The 22938-nt window shown below is 32.2% G+C and overlaps 1 protein-coding gene across 1 annotated transcript; it reads right to left on the reverse strand.

Moving 5' to 3' along the window:
* Positions 1 to 10709: 10709 nt before the first annotated feature.
* Positions 10710 to 17967, reverse strand: LOC127905095 (uncharacterized). Its single transcript, XM_052451434.1, has 8 exons — positions 16974 to 17967; positions 16116 to 16689; positions 14126 to 14254; positions 13879 to 13953; positions 13074 to 13083; positions 11489 to 11737; positions 11310 to 11372; positions 10710 to 10937 (listed from the first exon to the last, which is right to left on the reverse strand). Exons 1-8 carry the CDS (start codon positions 17965 to 17967, stop codon positions 10710 to 10712), a joined length of 2322 nt encoding a protein of 773 aa, XP_052307394.1.
* Positions 17968 to 22938: the final 4971 nt, after the last annotated feature.

The raw sequence follows: 22938 nt of genomic DNA on the forward strand, positions 1-22938 counted from the left end.
ATGACAAGTTTCCATTGAAAAACCATTAGTGATTTATATGGTGATGGAAATACAACTTAAACATGGACGGGATATTCCATTGGTGATAATTAATTTTCTGGTCATGAAAGAACCAATTTGGTTTGATTTTGATTTTAAAAACCTAAAAACAATTTAACCAAACCAGACTAGCTAAAGCAAAAAATTTAAAGAACCAGTTCGGAACTTGGATATGTTAACTGAGCAAGTGTTAACAACATTTGAATCAAATTGTTTTTGCCTACATAATCAAAGATAATGTTGCTTTTGTGCTTATCTAATTAATGGGAGGCAAACCAAATGGTAGTTTTTGTATTTGAGAGTGTTTTATAACTATTACCTCATAAATAAATTATTATTATTATTATTATTATTATTATTATTATTATTATTATTATGTGCAGGCCAACAATTCGACTTATGCATAATTGTTATTTTAAAAATCCTCTTTTCTTAATGGGGGGGTCGAAGAAAGCTTTGCATGAAAGAAACTGACCTTTACAGAGTGCCTCCTCTATTTGCCTGCCTTTCCTCACATGCCTCAATCACGTTTCCAATCTCATGGAAGCTGCCATCTGGCAAGCTTAGGTATCTTGTTTTTCCTTCAAAATGCAACTCCTTTTCATTTTTTGTTAAGATAAAATAAATAAATCTTAAAATCAAGACCGTCTAATTGTGAAAATTGTTATGAAGGCCCAGTAATATCACAATAAACACCCCTATGTTTTGAAAATTTTCAACCTAATCCTTAGATAAAATTTTATGTAATAAATAAATTTCCTTACCCATGCCTCTTTGTTTCATGAGTCTTTCTATATTTGTTTATCATTAGAAAAGTTAGTTAATAAAAAATATTTTTCAATCAAATAAAAATTTGATTTATTTTCCAGAAAAAAAATATTATTTTTTTTATTTTGGACGGAATATATTTTCAAGAAGTTGCAAAAAATTAAAAAAAAATTCATGTTATTATTTATTGATTATATCGAATCTGGTCCTCAATCTTTTGATTGCTATATATTTTGTTTTGAAACCTTTGTTTATTTTTTTTTTCTCAATCTCATTCCTTAGAATTGGTTTAATTGATTTTTATATTAATTATAGTCATCATTTTTTTAATTGTTATTTGTTTTTCTCAAATCCTTTTTCTTAATTGAATTTTTTTATTATCAAATTTGATTCTCATTCTTTTGTTTGCTATTTTTTTAATTTGAAATAATTTAAAAAATTGAGATTTCTTTTCAATTTTATCATCCTTCAACATTTTTATCTATTAGTTTCCGTCCTTATTCTTTTAATAAACTTGAAAAGAAAAGAAAATATTAATAAATTATTTTACATAGCATAGTCAAACACTAGAAAGTGTTTTCCAACTCAATTTTCATAAAATTGTCAAATATAAAAAAATTATCTATTTTTTAGGAATTCATTTTCCATGGAAATCACTTTCCAAAAAAAATTATTTTCCAACAAACAAACAGAGCCTTGGTGAGTCTTGTGGCCTATTCTGTTTTTTGTTTTCAATTTTATGATGTGCCTTAGGTTCCTAACCCGATCAAACTAGCAGTCTGATATGAAGATGAAAGAAGGTAGATTTGGTTATATGGTTTTTTTTATTGTGTTTAGGCTGAAAATTACATAATTATTAATGAAAATGAGGGAAAAAGTCTTAATGAAACTCTTTGATAAGTTGAAGATGTCGCAAAGGAATTTCAATCATGATAAAGATGTCACACACTTTGTGATTAAGAGCGATAAGTCTAATTTGTTCTTCAACCAATTCTAGAAATAGAAAAATAAAGAAGAAAGCTCTGTAAATGAGAAGTTGAAAAGTTTTATATTATTTCCAAAAGTTCTTAATACTTGGTCTGAAACATTATTATATATTTGGAATAACCTTTTAAGTCTAAGAAATACCAAAATGATATAAATGAGACTCAAATAAATGACTTTGTTTAGAAAACTAGACAAATAATAAATAACACATGTTTTCTACTTATAGAACACACACACAAACATAAATATTAAAACAACAATAACTTCTTGCACACAACTCCAATGCATACATGGTTGGATAATCTAGAAAGATGACATTCTGAACTTGAAAACCATATACAATAAGCTTATTCTCTAATGCAATAAGGTGGTGAAAAATCGAACTTAAATTGGCCCACGAGATGATTGCAAACTCAAACTCTCCAAAACTCCCAAATTATGACCCACACCTTTTTTTAAAACAAACAAACATATTTAAATCATTTCCATTTAGTTTATAAGCCTCCAAACTCATTCAAGCTTCAGTCACGCTAATCTAACTTGTTAAGGCACTTTCTAGTTGTTTTACCTAAGCTCTCATCATTGGACCATTTGAATGCTCATACATGTTAGAATCAACCCTTTTCATGTTAGAATCATGATGAATATCATCACCCTAGGGTTGAAAGTGATTCTTCCTTAAATTAGAATTGTCAACATCTTCTAAGTAAGGTGACAAGTCTTTTATATTAAAAGTATTTGAAACATTGTACTCATCAGTCAACCTTGTAAGCAATACCATTCACCCTTTCGACAACTTGAAATGGTCCATTATCTCTCAGCATCAATTTGGATTTTTGCTTACTTGAAAATCTATATTTACTAAGATGAATCTAAACAAGATCTCGAGGCTCAAATCCGACCATCTTCCAAGAAAAAAGACCATGAGCCACAAGAAAAAAGAGATATCCTAGGAGGCACTTATCACTTCTATATATGCGTACGGAGGAGCAAAAATTAAGCTAGACGACAAGATGCAATTAATCTTAGCAAAAGAGAGCTATAGATGGACAACCAACCATAAGGGAGGTAAATTTAATTCTTAAAAATAATAATTTATCCAAGAAACAACACCCTAAAAATGCCTAGTAGAAGCCTAATAAGAAAAACATAAAACAATCGGTAGCTTCCAAAATATAACAAAAAAATAAGAACCAAGTATAAATAACAAAAATTGTAATGGATGCTTTATTTATGATAAAAAAAAAAAAAGAGAGAGAGCATATTACTATATTACTTGAATTTGTAATTTTAAAATTCGTGAACCTGAATCTCAAACTAACATAATTGAGGAGCTTCTTTATGATGATAATAACATATATAAACATGTTTCAAAGCTTACACTTCTTTACAAGGAGCCACAAACAATTATGTTGTTTATTCAAATATCATCTTAAGTGTTGAATAATATATAAGTCAAGTTAAAATTCATCTCTAGAAGAGTATTGACTCTAAACGATATGTTGTACACCCCTTTCACGTGAAATAATTTGATGTTAATTTTTTAAAAAACAAAGTTGGCTTCAAGCAAACTATGAAGACTAATCAATATATGATTACTAAAAAAGGTAAAAGGGTTATGCTTGTGATAACATATGTTCAAATCATAAAGGTGTTGAAAAAAACACTAACTTGTTAGAGTTAATTCACACTGATATTTATGAACTTCAAGGAATTCTAACTCATGAAAAAATAGGTATGTTATCACTTTTACTAATAACTTTTGTAAACAAACTTATTTTTATTTTATAAAAAAAATAAAGGTGATGTACTTGAGAGATTTGAAAATTTTCTCAAAATGAAGTTAAAAATCAATTTAGTGGAAACATTAAAGGAGATATAAGTAATGAAGGTTGTGAGTATGAATTTTTTGAATTTCTTAATGAATAATTTAACTAATCCACTATACTCCTCTATTTTTGTCATAACATATTTTTTAATTCTATTTTTCAACTTATTTTTAAAAATATAAAAAGTTTCAAAAATATTTATTTTTTATGTGATTCAATCAATTTATTGTCCTTTTATAATTTTCAACACTTTCACTTATTTTATTATTGTATGAGAAGTTTGTATAAAATAAAAACAAAAAATAAATTAGAGAGTTAAATTATGAGAAATGAAAAAGGGAGGGACCAAGATAATGGAGGATTAGACAATATAATAAAAAATCAACTAAACAAGAAAATCCAAATATTTAAAATAAAAGGGGATCTTCATTCATAAAGTAGAGATCCAAATAAAATTAAAAGTATGTGATTGATCTGGACTACTTGAAAAATTTTAATAAGGATATTTAGAGAATTTTGGATTATGGATCTTATTGAAATGTAAGGAGAAAAAAAGAGATCATATATGGTTAAAGAATGAAAAAATTAATCTTTTGTCATAAAATTTATGGATCTTATTTAACAAGGAAATAATAAAAATGAATCTTTCAATTAATTAATGGATTTTATTTTCTAGGGAGTTAAACACTATAAAGTAGGGCATAAAATGGAAGAGAAAGACATTAGAGAGGACACAAAAAAATGAAGAAAATAAAGAAGAAACCAACATAAAAAATAACTCTTTTTCTCATTCTACAAGCCCAAGATTTTATTAATGCCCCGCATACATCTTGAGGAGCAATGCCATTAGAACCCTCATTGTAATAGAGAACTAAAGGTATCTAGATTAACTTTGAAAGAAAAAATCAGAATGACATAAAACATACCACAAGAAAGGTTAAAAAAACATAAGGAAAATCATCTCATGCATTTCAAAAAATTAAGATTTTGGCAAGAAAAAAAGTCAAAAAATTTAGTTGTGCTAGAGTTATATTAGGGTTAGAAAATCCCAGATGCATAAACAAGTATACAGGTCCAATTAATTTTTAGTAGATGCTAAATGGGTAATAGTTTTGGAAAAAGCATCAAGATCAAACTAAGATTTTACTAGTAGTTAGTCTGGGTAAATTAGCTTGTGATATAATGGCATCGATCTTAGACATAGGATGGTTTACACTTTACACTTTCAAAGGAAATGGAAAACAAAAAATAAAAACTGACCCTTAATATTTTCTAAAGAAAAGGCTTAAATCCATTCATGTGCATGAAATTAGACTAGAGAATACAATACTAAGCATCGAAGCAATGTAGTGATAGCAAATAATTTCTCAAAATAGAAATCAAGCAAAGAGAAAGACTTACCTTGGATAATAGTCAGTAGAGAAAAGCGTCACCACCAAAGAAGGTTAGAGAGAGTCGGCCACTGAAAAAGATGAAAGGGATTGTCATCCACCGAATTTGAATAGAGAGAGAGAGAGGAGAGACTAAGATAGAGTGTTAAAAATTAGGGAAATATGGGAGAAAAATAGGCATTGTCTTGATATTTCTGTTTTAAATTCACCAAAAAAAATTATATTGGTGTGTAACCATCGTATATATCCATGTCATCATGTTAACAAACAAGTTTACCGATGGAATGTTAAAAAAAAACTATTGATAAATCCTTGATGGATCCATCTCTTATTTAGAATTATAAGAAACCTCAAGAAAAACCCACAAATTCACTAACAATTTTTCATTTGTTAGTCTCTCTGTCGGTGAATTACATCATCAAAATTTTCTCAAAACTCTCTGGAACTTCCAATGAAATTAAGTATGTTGGTGAGTTCATCGATGTTATACAACACCATTAAAACTCTTTTCCCAAAACTCTTTGGTTCTCTTTGATGGAATTAAGTTTGTCAGTGAGTTCATTAGTGTTATACAACACCATCAAAATTTTCTCAAAACTCTCTGGAACTCTCCAGCAGAATTAAGTTTGTCGGTGAGTGTTCATTGGTGTTATACAACACCATTAGAATTTTCCAAAACTCTTTAGAACTCTCCAATGAAATTAAGTCCTTCGATGAGTTCATCGATGTTATTACCCTTACCGATATAAGCACCGACACACACACACACACACATAAGTGTTCATTGGTGTTATACAACACCATCATAATTTTCCAAAACTCTTTAGAACTTTCCAATGAAAGTAAGTCCTTCGATAAGTTCATCGATGTTATTACCCTTACCGATATAATCACCTACACACACACACACACACACACACATATATATATATATATATATAATAAATTATAATTTATTATTTCCATTGGTAATTTCATCTAAGAAGGTTAAAAAATCATTTAATTTGTTCATTATCCAACCTAATTATATAGCAGAACCTACACTCATAACTTAAAAAAACAACAATAACTCATTCAACAAGACTTGATAAATATGCAAAACACAATGAATTATTGAATAACAATAACATCTAATATGAGTTCAAATCCAATGTTTAATCTGAATCATCATAATCTTTATTGTCATCATCTCCATGTTCATGTTCATCTTCATCTTCATCTTCTTTATTGAACTAAAATCGTTTGATCCTTTCATCTTCATCAACATCAGTATATCACCTGGTATTCAATATATCATTTAGCTCGTCAATATCAACATGAACATAAGTATTCTTAGTGACATGAAAATGAGAATTCTATTCTAACTTGGTAAATGGAGCAACTCGATATGCATAAACTAACTCATCTATTTGAAATTCATCTTCTTCCCTACCTATTTTATCCTTACCATCGTTCATAACTTAGACACGACTTCTAGGTTTGGTTTTCACAATGGATAACTAATAAACTCTCATACGATCCTTTTTAAAGGAAGAAGTGTATGTGTAATACACTTGTTGGCATTATTTGGCAAATATAAAAACATCATTTATTTTGCAAATACAAAAACATCATTGATGTTTCTAAGTCTATCTCTTTTATTAACTTCAACCAAATCATGGTGAAGATCTATTCTAATTCCTCTATTGGTATCATATCAATAGCATTTAAATAAAAAGACTGTATTTTGCACCTTATGATATTGCAATTTAATCTTTGGTTCTAACTTGTCATAATAATCAACTTCAAAGTCATTGGAAGTTGACCCCTTAACACAAACCTCACTATTATAAGTATCACTACCCTCACCATAATCTTTAGTGTGAAAAACATATTCATTGATAAAATATCTATTATAACACTAGATCTTAATTTTTGGAACTAAAAAAGTAATTTAAAACTTTCAGCATTCCCTCTCATATTGTAAACCTAGTTAAAGATAACAACTATTAATAGCCACAAAAATTAGATAAATGTATTTTTATTACAATTACAAATAATTATAAATTTACTTCTGTTTTAAACCACGTTGTGAATCGTTTATCATGGATTTAGGAATTTTGAATTTTAGTAAGATTTGGGTTTTGGAATAATATGAATTAACGATGTTACTTATTAGAAATTTTATGCAAATTTAGCATTAATGAGAATACAAGAGAAAATAATTAAAGACTGTAAAATTATAAAATTGACTTACTAAACAAAAGGTTTTAATTTATCGCAATTGAATAACATATAATTATGTGGTTTTTTAAATTCAATGTTTATCAAATATATTCTTGAAATTGCATTCTTCAACAATGGTCATCAAGGACGAGAAAATATTGATAAATTTCTACTAGAAAAGATTTCACCATTATCATCATGTCTTGAAACTCAGTTGATTTTTGTTTGTATATGAAACTTAAAATAATATGAGATAAATGTTGAGATCTTTTCATCAATATAAGTTTCGCATATAGACGCCTCATCATGCGTCTTGTTTTTAACTTTTGTTTAGGTTGAACAAGTTTACGAATGAAGGTAAACATAAATATATACTCATTGAATGAATACAAACGAGTTTCAAAAAATATATTACACATTATGGATGAATGTTATTCCTAACCTCTTGAAAAGATACATCCATTTGCATTGCACACACCCTCCAACTTTTTCTCTATATGCTAAGTGTATAAGCAAATGATCCATTGAATCAAAGAAAAATAGAGAGAACATCATCTTAAGTTTATAGATTGTCTCAACGATGTTCCTTTCAAGTTGTTCCATGTGTTATGAATGGAACTTGTTCGAGCATACATCTTTTAAAAAATAACTAATCTCTGTGAGTGAATCTCATATTCCTTTTGATAATAAATTTGTATATGTGATTGGAATGAGTGTTTACATAAACACATGACATTTATGACTTTTTATTCCATACAATTTATATTCCTCCAAATTCATCAGTCTAGCTATGTTCAAAGCATATCCATAAGAAAATCACAGGCTCTTAAGTCATTTATAGAGAAGAAAGTGTGATTTTTTTAATCTAAGGCATAAGTGGCTTTAGGCTTTGTGATATGCACCTCATCATTAAGCAACTTTATATGTTGACAATCACAAAACAAATCTATATTCATTCTAGATTTTATGTTATTCTTCGCTTTCCTTTCGATGTCCAAGACCATTTTAGAAATGTTTTCAAACTTAATTTTCTCAATATGCATGACATATATATTATGACGAAGGACATTGGTATTCCAATAAGACAGCTCCCAAAAAATACTTTGTTTTACCCAATTATAAGTCACACCAAAATCAGAAAACTTCTATTTGCATGAATGAAAATCAAATACAATATTCTCATACTATGATATTACATTATACAATTTTTCATCTAACAGTACTGGCGGTGCAACATCCTTTTTAGCTTTACCTTTCAAGAAGTCTTTTTTGTTTTTTTTTGTATCAATGATGATTTGGCAAGAACCTCTAGTGGCAATAAAAACAAAGTGTTACCACCATTCATTAAGGTGAAGGTCTTATTATTTTCCATATAATATGAACAGACTAATTTTTCAAGTATACTTCATCCCAAAACCATCCTATACATAGAAAAATTATTTATAGTCCACATCAAAGTTGTCTTCATCTGAAAATTATATTTCTTTGAGACATCATACATAAAGCCTTAGATGACCATAATTGTTTCGACTCATTAATCAACGATTGAAGACAAACATCTATATTCCTACTTGGAATATAAGGATTGAGTATTATTATAGATAAAAAAATGAATTCTAGCTCATATATATTTCCGGAGACAAGTTGTAAATTGTCAGTATGACCGACCAACAAGAATAGAGTGCAACAACGGACCCAAAAAGATTGAACCCATATATACACAAACCAAGAAGCATGTTGCATAGTCCCATTAAAAACTAGGGATGCATCCTATTAAACTTCTTCCAAGCTTCACCATCAAAAGGATGTAACATTACTTTATCCTCTACATGATGAGAATGATGTCATCCATGTGCTCGACTGTCTTTGAAGACATAAATAACATTTACAGCCTAGGAGTTATTGAAAAGTATCTGAGTTTTTTATATGCCATAAATGTCCTTCCCTTGCTTATATTGGGTTTATACCGAGTATGTTTATAGGTTTTGCACTAATTTACATTTTTACCTTAGTACAACATGCAAAGTTTAGGCACCTATTATTTTTTTGGTATCTTAGGCTAAGGGGTTTCATCATAAATTTTGCACTATAAAAGTTCTCTTTCAAGTAAAATATTTTTTACATATTTGATTATGATATCATAATCAACTTCACTCATACCATAAATAATAATTTCCGACCAAAATATTTCTTCACTATAATCATTGGAAATTATTGATAGAAAACTTTTCAACGGTAATTTTGTTGGTATTAAAAACTTTTCTGATAATAAATTATATTATGAGACTTTATCTAAGGTTGTAGTTTTTATGGTTATTTAAAAAATAATTGATCAAGAACCCACATTTTGTGAGAGAAGTAGTCAACAATTTGAGAAGACATATCTAGTTCTTGATGATTTAACCAATTTCTACCGCAATGGTTAATTAATATGTCTATATTTTATGTTTTATAATTGAATACCAAAGCAGGTACATCAAATGCCAATTACAGTGGTGCAAATAATTTCAAATTAATTGGACCCCAGGAGAGGGATGTGTGCATGTCAGTTTCTTGATTTTAAATTATGTCAAGCTTGGGACGCGGTCTATCATGGTTGGATCTTCAAAAGTATGATAAGTACATCGCAAAGAGTCAATAATTTATGTCAACTTATGTGGAATACATCCATTATTGATCCGGTGAGATTATTTTTAAAAATAACAGTTGCCTGATTAACTAATATTTGTATTATTCAAGATTCTAGTTTTGCTACACAAATCATATTCAAATATAGATGAAAAATACTTGGTGTAATTATTTCTTTCACTAATTAGAAATTAATACCCATGTGTTTATCATCAAATGCAAAATTAATCAACAATAACACCCTTTTACAATTCACATTGCTATTCCAAATAATGTTGTATTATATAGAATTCTTGGATCTGACTCTGAATTCAATCCCCAAAGTAACCAATTGAAAGCCTGACACAAAGGGGAGAGAACTTCAAAGTGTAACAAAAGAGAGAAAGGAAAAGTTGAGGGGCAAAAAAAAGTCGACATAATGCTAATAAGGTTACTTTAACTTAGTGGAATCAAAAGAGAGAAAGGAAAAGAAATTCCGATTATTTCTTCCTAAGTAAATATTATTCATAAAGGCAAGACTTACTGTTGAAGTAAGCTATGAAAATTGTGATTCATGAAAAAACACTTCCTTCTTTTTTAAGCTCTTTTCGTATCAAAATTAGGTTTATTTTTAAGCCAAGATTCATTAATAAATGATAAAAGACTCTAAAGAGAGGAAGATACTAACTAGGAAGCATTTAATTCCCTGAAATATACACCTCGATCGCTCTTATTTCGTATACAAACCTTCTTTATCAACAACATTAACAAGAAACAAAACAACCTTAAATGGACATTTATGAGGCAAACATTTATTGTTCTATCATCAACTATATATCAACAACAACGATAATAATTAACAAGACTAGCTCCTGTATCTTAATTAGCCACTCGTTCTTTTTTGCTGCCTCAATTCCTTGTAGAACTTCTCAATAAACTCTTCAGCTTTTTTGTCCACAAAACCATTATCATCATCAAGATCTCTCAATGGAAATGATGAGTTCGTTATCCTCAACTGCCTCACCATTGGACTCCTTCCAAACCCTAGTAACAATGGGGACGCCTCCACAGGCAGTACCACTTCATTGTTGTTCAGCATCTCCAAAACCAGCTTCACAGCCATAGTTTTGAAACCCGACTCGGTCATCGACTCGGTCTAGTGACCGGGTCACGGGTCAGATGGGTTGACCCGGGTTAACCCGGGTCAACAAAAAAAATGCGTATCATTTGAAGAATGAAAACATTCTCGATCAACAAATACTAGCAAAACCCAATTCAAAATCAAATATTTTCTTCCCATTTAAACTAACAATCTAAGTCTGAAAACTAACAATCTAACAAATACCAGCAAAACATTCTCGATCATTCAGATTTATTTATTAAATAAAGCTCAAAATACTATAAAAAAGGGTAGCAAATTAAGTACCTTGAAACTGAATCAGGAGAAGGAAAATCAATAGCAGCACTGCCGCCACTACCTGACCTCTGTTGATTCTGGGGAGTCAAAGTCTGCATCTGCGTCTGAGGTTATGGCTGCGGTGGCTTTCTATAACAAACAGGAACCTCGTGGTCGGATCTTTCATCATAAGAGAAAACCCGATTCTGATACTCACAAACAACCATTTGACCGCCAACAGGCACACTCGACACCGCAATTCAAACAGGCATCGACGGCGGCGATGACAGAGCCGCAAATCCTTTATCTTGCCTCTGCCCGACACGACCACCACCAACAGTCATTTGAGCAAGTTGATCCTCGATCCCCACCACTTTCTGATCTCTAACCCCACCACCATCCTCCATGTGAACCCTTATCGGAGGCAAATTCGCAAGCGAAGGCGAAGAAGAAGTCGAACCAAACGACGATGTAGTCTCCAATATAGGAGAATCCGGAACTGAATGAACATCTTGCTTTAAAAATAAGTGAATTAGCTAAATTATGATACCTAACTGATTCAGTGCATCGTTCATCTCGTTGTTTTGGCCTTTTAGCCAAAATGATGTCGTGTGACCTTTATAAATATTAAAAAAAAGGAGGCCGGGTCTCAGCCGGGTTTAACCGGGTCAGCCGGGTCCCGGGTTGACCGGGTTCCACTGGGCCAATTCCCAGGCGAGTTTTTGCTTAGACCCGGACCGGTCTCATGCCCGGGTCGGCCGGGTCCCGGGTCGACCCGCCGGGCCGGTCCAGGTTTCAAAACTATGTTCACAACACTTATAGTCACCATGTCATGATCATCGTGAGTTGGTGGTGTGTTGAATGCACATGGAAAGAAGTTATTGTAGTGATGGTGGTGGTGACGACGCTTGCTGATATGGAAGGGGAGCGAGTATGTAGGAGTGTTGCTACAGCTGAACTCATATTCGCATGGTGCGGATGTGAATGAGACCTTGCGATGGTCATTGTGGTGGTGATGGTGGAACATGAGATTGCCTATGGCTTTGCTTGCAATCTTGTTACCACATTTAAGCATCATGTTGAGATCAACCAAGAGTTTTCTATTTGATAAACCCTTTCTTAGTATGAAGAAGATAACACGTACTATGCCCCATGCTCTTTTGGCTATCACTGGTAGTGCTGATCCATTATAGTTTATAATTTTTGTTCTTTTTTTAGAGAGTTTCCCTTTTTTTTCTGAGGAGTTTTGAGAGAGAGTAGGAGAAAGGGAGAGAGATAAAGTGAGGATATTTGTTTTGGGACGAGAGGGAGAGAGGCGAGGTGAGGGGCTATATAAAGGGAGGCGTGGAAATGCAGACAAGCAAAAGGTTGTCCTTTTGATGTGCACTAGAACAACCAATGGGTGCGCGGACACTTAGAATTATCTAGGGTTTACAGAATCATTGATTTAATCATTCTGGGCTGACCAAATCTAGTGTGAAAAAGCATGTGAGCCCCAAAAATGGGACCCATTCTTCTTGAACATTTAAAAGATTTGGTTTAGCGCTTCACCTCGAGCCAAGTTCTTTTTTGTAATATAAAAAAAAATTTGGATACCATTATATTTCAAAGAAAGAAAAAAAGCAAAGATCGGAAAGTTGTAAATTATTGGATCCAATAAAATAGTTGTATTCAATTATATAATAATTAAAAAAAAAAGTAACATCAATAAACAAACTCAATTTTAAAAAGAAAATATAATAATGATAACTAGAAGAGAAAGAGCACTTGTTAAAAACGAGGAAATCACCGAGTTGAATTCCAAGAAAATCCAATAAAAATAAATGAAATTGAAAAAAATACTTAGATTACCTTGTCAAACCTGTTGCCCAGGTCATAAGATTTGTGATAACTAGATCAAAATGAAACTGAAGAAAACCACGAAGTCTATTTTTTAAAATGAACAATGTTGAAGGATGAATAACGAAAAAAAACTACAAAAAAAAATAATGTTAACTTTTCAAGCTCGTGACCCAAGCACGAAACAGGAAAAGTCTCGTCTAGAAAAACTATGAATCTCAACCCCCGACAAATCAAATATTAAAGGATGGAATTGAAAAAACAATCAATTATATTGTTGTTACCCAATTGTTTACCCTATTTTTGAAGAATTTTCAAAAAAAACCAAAAATAACACAAAATAACAAAAACCCAAAAAATATATTCTTGATGTATTTGCGTCGTTTTCGGCATCTTTTCCAAAAAAAAAGAGAGAGAAAAACAAGTTTAGTGACCTAATTGTGGAAGGGAGATGACCAATTTAAAAAGTGAAAACCCTCTCACCAAGCAACCCATTATTTTAATCAAGTGGTTCATTTTTCTTTGTTTTGTCTCCAAGTTATCAAATGAATGGTTGAGATTCATTCTTGAAATCCAATGGTTGATCTTGGTTTGCTTTGCCTTCAAGCCAAAGAATTTTATTTACCTCTAAATATGTGGTTATAACACACCCAAAAAGAGGGGAGAAATCTTAGGAGAAAAAAATAAAAAAAAAAATGAACCATTGGATTAAAAAAAATGTGGTTACTCTCTCCACACCCATACAATACAAAAACTATAAACTCAATAAACCTAAGCAGAGCCGCTGCCCAACAAAATCCAAAACCACCTGACCTACCTTTTTCCCCCACACAGACCAGCACACACAAAAAGACCATTTACTTCAACCAAAGCAAAGTCCTCCTCTCCTTCTCTAAGTCATCATTTATCCTCATTATCACCGTCCACAACGGTCATTGCCAAAACAAACAACCCATACTTCTAGCCAACCCCCATCATTAGACAACCAGCAACTCTCTTGATTGAACCTTCCACCAGAAGTCACCTCTCACCCTAAATACCAGCAGGGAGACCCACACCCACACCGATCTTCAATCTTCCTCATCTCCAAACTAGCAGTTGTTGGCTTGCCAAGCCCCAGCCTTTCCACCGAACTTTCCCCTACAGACTTCGTCTCCACCAACCTCTTAGCCGAACCATTACCCACAGCGAACCTGTCATTCCCAAACCCATAAAAAATCCAAGTTGTGCTTCTTCTTCTCCGTAACAGCCTCTTCTCTCTCTCTCTACCTCTAGACACAACCAGATTTTCCTCCTTCATGACCATCCATCGGTTCATCCTCTCCAGCTGCAATCAGCACTGCCTGCTGTCAGCTAGGCTTCCCTCACTAGCTCTCACCGTCGAGCACCAGCAACAGCCACAACTACTTGAAGAAAAAATAAATAAATATATAAACCAAGAGGGAGAAAGGATATTATCTAAAAAAAAGTAAAAGCTATTGTTTGTGCTTTTTTTTCTGTCTTGTAGGTCGGGTGAGAGCCACCGTTGGCACAAGAGGGGAGAGAAGAAGAAGACATTCCTGATGCACTAGGTTTCTTATCTTTACTGGCTACGACGCATGCGCTCACACGCCTCTAGTGGCAGTGGTGCGTGAAACCCATACGTCATCACTGTTCATGCAACTTAGAAGCTTCCCAGCACTGTTCCTGAATTTCAAGCAATTTCTCGAATTTGATTTGTGAAAATTATAAATGATTAATGTGTGTGTTTGAATTATTCTAATTTTTTGCAATTTGTAAAAATGTTATTGTGTGGTGTGTGAGTAAAATATAGTAAAAAAAAGAATTGTGTGTGTGTTTATTTTGTTTTTATTGCCTTTTACTTTATGTTAAATAAATGACAAAAAAGGAAAGATAAAAGGATAAATCTTTTAATTAATCCAAATTTTTTAATTGCATACAGCCAAGTCTCTCAAAAATATAAAAAAAAATCATATCTTTTAGTATTTACATACAAAAATTCAAAAATACATATTTGCATGCATTTTGACACGAATAAATTCCAATCCTAAGTCATAGATAGACTACTGGTTAGGAACTCATCAAAACCTTTAAGCCACATTCAAAACCACACAAAACAGTTTACCTCAGGTAGTGTGCAATAAGGGTGTTAATACCTTTCTTAGCCACAACCAGTCTCTTACTCTTGAATCTATGATAAAACCAATACACTCAGGTTTCCTAGCGACCCTAAACCAAACAACTTGATGGTGACTCTAACGACCCCATGACGTCGTGCATCCACATGCGACATATATAAAAGGATCAAAAACAAAAAAAAATCCAATTATGAGAATGAGGACCAAATTTGAAAAAAAAATAAAATGAGAGGAGTACCTAGAATTTTGAATTGAATGGGGAAATTGAAAGGAGAAATTAAATTCATAAATGAAAAAACTAAAAATGAAAAAATTGTGGACCAAATTTGAAAAAAATAACAAATTATAATAATGGATCCAAGGATGAAATTGAAATTTGACAAAAGGACCAATAACAAAAATTAAAAATAAGAAAAATTAGGATCAAAGTTGAAATATCAAGAAATAAAATGACAATTATACAAAAAGTCAATTGCACAAAAGGATCAAAAACTAAAAATAGCAAGAGAATAAGGATCTAATTTGAAATAAAAAAGAAATGAGAGGACCTAATTTGAAATAAAACATCGCTGGTGCATTTGTTAATCCAAACGGCATCACCAAGAACTCGTAGTGCCAATAACGAGTTTTGAATGTCGTCTTGGGTACATCCAGGTCCTTGATTCTCAACTGGTAATACCCCGATCTCAGGTTTATTTTTTAGAACACTCTAGCCCCCTTTAGTTGATCGAACAAATCATCTATCCGCGGAAGTGGATGTTTGTTCTTTATTGTCACCCTGTTCAACTATCTATAATCTATGCAGAGTCTAAGGGTCCCATGCTTTTTCTTTACAAATAACACAGGAGCTCCCCAAGGTGAATTACTCGGACGTATGAATCCTTTATCCAATAATTCTTGTAATTGAATTTTTAACTCTGCCAATTCTGCTGGTGCCATCCGGTATGGTGACTGAGCTATTGGAGATGTATCAGGTAATATGTCAATAGTGACTTCAACTTCCCTTTCTGGAGGTACCCCCAGCAACTCATTCGGAAACACATCAAGGAATTCTCTAACTACCGAAATGTCTGATAATTGAATGCCCTCCTTTTTTGTCTCCATGACCAATGCAAGGTAAGCTTCACACCCTTTCTTTATCATCTTTCTCGCAGTCATAGCCGAGACAATACAATTTGGAATGACATTTCTCTCTCCTCTAAATACAATTTTCCTACCACCAGTTCCATGAAAAGTTACTGTTTTTGCAAAACAGTCCATTTGAGCTTTATTCATACTCAACCAGTCCATCCCTAAAATGACATCAAAGTCATGTAACTCTAAGGGTAATAAATCTACTTTCATTTCACACCTATTTATAACAAGTTGAACCCCAGATAATGTATGTCGAGCTGGTCTGTCTACAGTGGCAGATTGTTGCTGACTCTGAGCCTGCTGTTGCTGATTCAGATTGATCTCAGCCCTACAAGGGCAATTCCTCCGAAAATGTCCTTGACCCCCATAATAATAACATCCTCAACCTAAATGTGGACAATCCTGCCATCTATGTTCCCCCCTGCAGATATAACATCATCCAGGCGTTGCAGAACAATCTCCTGGGTGTCTTTGTCCACACTGGGTACACAAAGGATAAGTAATCATTTTCTGCTCCGATGTTCCTGTGAAAAAACCACCCCTGTGGTTTGGTTGCCTCGTAGTTGACCCTACCCCTGAAGTCTGAGCAAATACAGCTAAGGTACTCCCCCCCTTTTGAACTGACTGAATTGTCCCTTACCTCTTTTAGGCAGAAGGGGTCTGCCAGAGGTATACTCTGCTTCCTTCCGCTTACCCAAACCATATTGTCCTTGTTGGCCTTCCCTCAAACATGCCTCAAGGGCCTCTGCTGCCTCAATAAGCTCTCTGGTAGTCCCAAAGTTAAAGGCAACCAATCCTTGCCTTAACTCTTGTCGCAGTCCATCCCGTAGTCTTTCAACCCTATGTTGTTCACTAGGGGTATAATGTGAAGCAAACATGGAAAGGTCATGAAACCTCCTTTCACAGTCAAGCACTGACATGTCCGCTTGTTTCAAGGCTAGAAACTCTTGTTCTTTAATTTTTTGATGATAGGAGGAGTAGAACTGATGCTCAAACTGTTCTCTAAACTCTGCCCAAGACCAGGACCCTGCAGGTCTCCTTGACCTCACCGTATCCCACCAAGACCGCGCCCTGTCTGAAAGCAAATGGGCAGCACAATTCACTCGTAAGCCCTCTGCTACTTGCATATGATCCACAGTATCCTCAATTGTGCGTAGCCATCTACCAGCTATTTCAGCATCTGGTTCACCCAAGAAAGGTTCACACCCTAATTCTCTCACACTATTTATAGTCCGCACTAATGTAACCACACTATCAACAGGGGCGGTAGCTACAAGTATTGTCTGTACTGCCGGTGCTACTGGAGCTGTCGGGGCCGAGGCACCAAGCATCGCCTCGATTACTGCCCTCACTATCTGAGCTATGAGTGCTGGGTCAGCATGTAACGTAGGCATCGCTGCAGGTACTGGTGTCGTAGCTAGGGGTACGACTCCCTGTCTCTGCTGATTCAAACCCCCAAGTTGTGATCCCTCAGTCTGTCTCAATTCAGTATCATCATGGAGTCTCGCTGACTCCCCTAATCTCGACTGGTGAGTTATCAGAGGCACATGAGAGGCAGTATCCTCTAACGGGTCCTCTGTCTGTCTCTCTTCAAAGTCTTCACCTGTCGTTGCACCTTTTCTTGTGCGTACCATCCTGGTTCAAATTAACAATTTATTAAACTTTCATTCAGTTTCCTGAACCCAAAACCGGGCTCTAATACCAACTGTCAAGGCCTAAAAAAAAGTTATTTAAAAGAGTTAATTGGTCTCTCTTCAAGTAAATATTTTCTAAAAATTTCGGCAGAGTCTCCTTTGTATTTTCAATACCAAGTTATCGACTCAAAATCAAAATCTGTAAATAATAACCACAAACTCATCCCAGTATAAATTAACATCGCAACTCCACTAAACACAACAATTTCCATATCCCCTGTAGTTATATATATATATATATATAGTTAACATTCTATGATTTCATATACAACATTTAAAACTAATTTACTTACAATAACATTAATTTATTGGGACACATACACATTCAAATATAAATACAACAAAACTATATTACTAGTTAAAGTAAGGGCATTGTTCTTAATTACATACCCAGCAAAAGAATAATTTAAACATTTTAAAATTTCTTAACATACAGGCAATACAAAACAAGGATTTTCATCTATGCTTCTACTTTCCAGCTCGAGGGTGCGATGTACCTAACAATATATTTATATAACATGTGAACGTTTGGTAAAGACTAGAAACTTTACACTTGTTAATAATACACAATTTAAATAAGGGTTATTTGAAGAATACATAATAATATACGCACTAGCTCATTAAATGAAGTACTTATCGTCAATATAATAATTTAATCTAAATTTCATTTTTTTGCCAATCCTTTACTAGATATCTTCTTCATTAACCAGGATACGACTTTCTCAAGTTGTCCATTAATTAGTACATTATATCTGAAGTTCAGGTAAAAAGAAAAGGAAAATAGTTCAACCAATGTGCCCATTTCAACAAGGCATTATTTCCATTAACCAGGAAATAATCTTTCAACACGCCCATTTAACAGGGCATTATTTCCATTAACTAGGAAATAATCTTTCGGCACGCCCATTTATTTAACATGGTATTATTTCTATTAAGCAGGAAATAATCTTTCGACACACCTATTTAACAGGACATTATTTTCATTAACCAAGAAATAATCTTTCAACGCGCCCATTTATTTAACAGGGCATTATTTCCATTCTTTTTATTTCACAATTTCTACATTAAAATTACAATCAAAGGAAATTTCTTCTAAAATACTAAATTAAACAATTAATTTATTATAGAGTATTTAACACCTACCTGGTGTTTGTGGGCGTGAAATGGTCCCCTGTTGCTGATTAGGTCTTGCGACCTCTTCTGCACCAGCACAAAAATCAACATGTCAATTATTATTCATAACCAAATAATAAAAATCTCATTTCATTTTAAGTTAAGAAGAGTAAAATTCTCCTTTTTAACCCGTCATCAAAATTAACTTTCTAATTCTCCAAAAATCCATTCGATTCATCTAAAATCACTCTTTTACATTAACAAAATCCAAGTCAAAATTCTTTTTCTCCTTTTTATATGTCATGGCCGGATTTCTTCAAGGAAAAAGGGTGAATATTTTATTTTTGTAACATCCTTCACCATTCCATTTATTAACATTAATAAGCCCATAAATTCTCACAATCCCTAAACAATTGTATTAAATTCACTCTTTTACATTAACAAAATCCAAGTCAAAATTCTTTTTCTCCTTTTTATATGTCATGGCCGAAATTTTTTCAAGGAAAAAGGGTGAATATTTTATTTTTGTAACATCCTTCACCATTCCATTTATTAACATTTATAAGCTCATAAATTCTCACAATTCCTAAACAATTGCATTAAATTCTTCAATCTCCCAAAACTTCTCCTTTTGCCGAGAGCAATAACAAAAAGGGAGGGGTTTGTTTCTTCCATTTCTAAATTAAACACTTACCCATTAATAATTTATGCTTCCTAATATAGGTTCAATCATAAATTGCATCATTTTAATAGTTAACACCATAAATCTCCAAATTCACATAATCATAGCAATTTAATTTCTTCATCAAAACACAAAATTATAACAATTAATCATTCTAAACATGTTCTTCAACTTACTTGGATAAAGATTCAAGGAATGGATGCAAAAAAAATTCAAGTTTCCTTCTTCTCCCTTTTTAAACCCTAGCTTTAGATTTCTTTCTTCAAAACAAGTTCCAAGCATTAAATCACCCCTCTTAATTCCTTTTTTCTAAGTGCTAATCACTCTAATTACACTTCTCTTCTTTTTTATATATATAATTTGCAAGGAAACAACTAAAAATCACACAAATCCTCTCCCTCTCTTATGGCTTCTAGCCATCGGCCAAGCAAAGAAAAAAATGGGCATTTATATAGTCCCATCTTTTAAATTTGCACATTGACCCCTTGTGTTTAGCATTTTTCCAAATTTGTCCCAATCCTTTCTTTCTCAATAAATTAATGCCTTATAACTTTCTTTTGTTTAATTTTTGCCCCTCCAAATGCTTGCTTACTATTTATTTATTTATCTATCTATCTATCTATTATTATTATTATTATTATTATTATTATTATTATTATTATTGGTCGGGTTAGAATATAATCGGCTTTTACAGTAGCAATCCATAGTATAATGAGTCTTGGTCCACAATAAAACACTAATGCCTTTTAATTTTTTTTATAATGAGTGAGAGAAGAGAGAGATATGTATGTTTCAAATAATTGACCATGCATAACTTCTTATTGAAAATTTTAGCTATTATCACTAGCATGCTCTTTGTATGGGCATTTTAATTTTTGGTAGAAGAGGTCAGAGTCTAAAAATAAATAAGTGAGCCTCATATTAATATCATGATTGATTTTTATTAATCGCTTAAATAAGTTTCTCATCAATAAATTACTAGTTACTTATTTATAACTTTCAATGAGGAGAAACTACACAATAAAAACTTAATTCTGAGAGGAAGTAGGTAAACAATTTGCAAAATCACGTGAAGTATGGAGATCTAAGATATCAATCCTTAAGAAAAATTTATCTACTCTATAGCAATACCACATAAGGCTAAGAACAAGTTTATGAAAAAGAAGAGAGATAATATAGGAATTAAAGTGCAGGAAAAACAAAAAGTAATGAAAAAAGTTGTAAAGAAAGCAATAAAAACTAGAAGAACGACAAATTTATATTCAAATTATATATATGAAGTTCACCATCTTTTCCAATAGTTGGTATGGCTTATTGATATTGCTATAATGTAAGAGTCAAGTATACTTAAATCTAATCATAAAAGACTTATTTATATCAAATAAAGAAATTACATGATAAATCTTTACTCTATCTTATCTCTTTGTTGATAACCACATGAATCCTAACTAATCTACAATATTGATCAGTTTAATTTGTTGAGAACTCTTATTCTAAATAGGAATAAACATATTGGTTAGTTACGTTTTTGCTACTATGGTTAATCAATTCCCCTTAATTGATTGTGACTCTTAGTTGATCAATTTTACTTTTCACAAACGATTTTAGTTATTCTTTCCCTATTTGGCTATAAACAAAATACTACTCTTATTTGGAAAATACATGGATGTTTATTTTTGTGTAAAAAATACCCTTCATATTCTTTAATCAACCGTAATTTAATATAGAGGCATTGTTCACACCATAAATAAACATCCATATGTCATCTAAATAAGGATGGTGTTTTGTTCATAACCAAAAAGGGAAAGAAAAGTTGAGTTTGATTGTGAAGAGTGAATCCAGTTAGAGGTCATGATTGAACATAAGCCGCAATCAACTAAGAGAAAGTGATAAACCACAACACCAAAAGTTTACATAATTGATTAATAAGTTTATTCCTATTCGGAGTAGGATTTCTCAATAAATTAAATTGATAATAAAATGTATTTCATACATATCCTTATTGTGTTAGGTCTTGTTAGTGTTACATATAAAATTAACTAATAAGAGATGAAGTTTGGGACAAAAAAAAGTCAAACTTAATTGCGAATCAGACTTGGTAGAAGTCTAGACTTATATAAAAATAAGTTTATATGCTGCAAGATCTTTAAAATAAGGAATGGATCAATATGAAGGTAAAAAGAAGTCTATGAGATACAAGATTCTTAAAAAAAGAATGACATGGATTGAAATAGTAGTTGCCAACAGTTACCTTCAAATTCCTTATTAAAATAAGGATATTAACAAGGAACAAGTCATTCAAAGAATCAACAACAATAATTAATCTACAATTCAAACAAGTTCACAAGGTCTTTAAAACTTATTTATCTTGTAGGATGATAGATTGAATAGGCTTTAATAATAGCTTATAATTATAGGCTTTCAATAATAGACTTGTAACCAGTAGGAAGTAGTTTTTATAACCACCAAAAACAAATCCAAAAACATGTTCTCCTATAAAGAATCTCACTTAGATCAAAAACAACTTCATGATTAATTTAAAACCCTCTTATTAAGGTAAACACAAATAACCTGAAATAATTAGTGAGCATAGTAGGAGTGCCAAATATATTAATCTGAAACTATGGCACCAAAAAGATCAAAATTACTAGGAACATTAAAAGAAAATAAAGAATTGGTAGAGGTCTATGTTGAAGAAGGAAATATAGAACCAATTCTTTAAGGAATAAAGCCTCTAACGAAAGGGACCAATGAATAGGCAAACAAAAGAAAAAATTTAAAGAGGTAGCAGTACATATTATTATTCAAAGGTTACTAACTTATTGGATAGAAGAACAGGTATCAAAAAATTAAAAAGAAAAAAAAAAGAGACAATCAGAAGCAAGTTATGTTGGTTCTAGAAAATAAAGATCCAGAGTTCAAAAAAGAAATATTGGATTTAAGTCAAGGATCAGAGATAAAAGAAATTGAGTGTGATCCAAGACTAGAATCATCTCAAGATGTAAGAGAATAAAAATTAAAGGAGATTTAAATGAAGAGAAAATTTTAAATTAGTAGATTCAAATCGTATCGGGAAAAACTAATCGATATAAATGTAGGTGAACGCATTAAAGTCT

Source organism: Populus trichocarpa, chromosome 3 (assembly GCF_000002775.5).
Source record: "Populus trichocarpa isolate Nisqually-1 chromosome 3, P.trichocarpa_v4.1, whole genome shotgun sequence".
Classification (NCBI taxonomy): domain Eukaryota; kingdom Viridiplantae; phylum Streptophyta; class Magnoliopsida; order Malpighiales; family Salicaceae; genus Populus; species Populus trichocarpa.

What these genes read in the sequence shown, in the direction of transcription:
- LOC127905095 (XM_052451434.1), bottom strand. Translation starts at nt 17,967, where the DNA reads ATGGTACGCACAAGAAAAGGTGCAACGACAGGTGAAGACTTTGAAGAG. An exon ending in ATGAGGAAGATTGAAGATCG is followed by an intron (nt 13,954 to 14,125) that starts GTGTGGGTGTGG and finishes ATGATGACTTAG; the next exon opens with AGAAGGAGAGGAGGACTTTG. An exon ending in CATCGCCGCCGTCGATGCCT is followed by an intron (nt 11,373 to 11,488) that starts GTTTGAATTGCG and finishes TGTTTGTTATAG; the next exon opens with AAAGCCACCGCAGCCATAAC.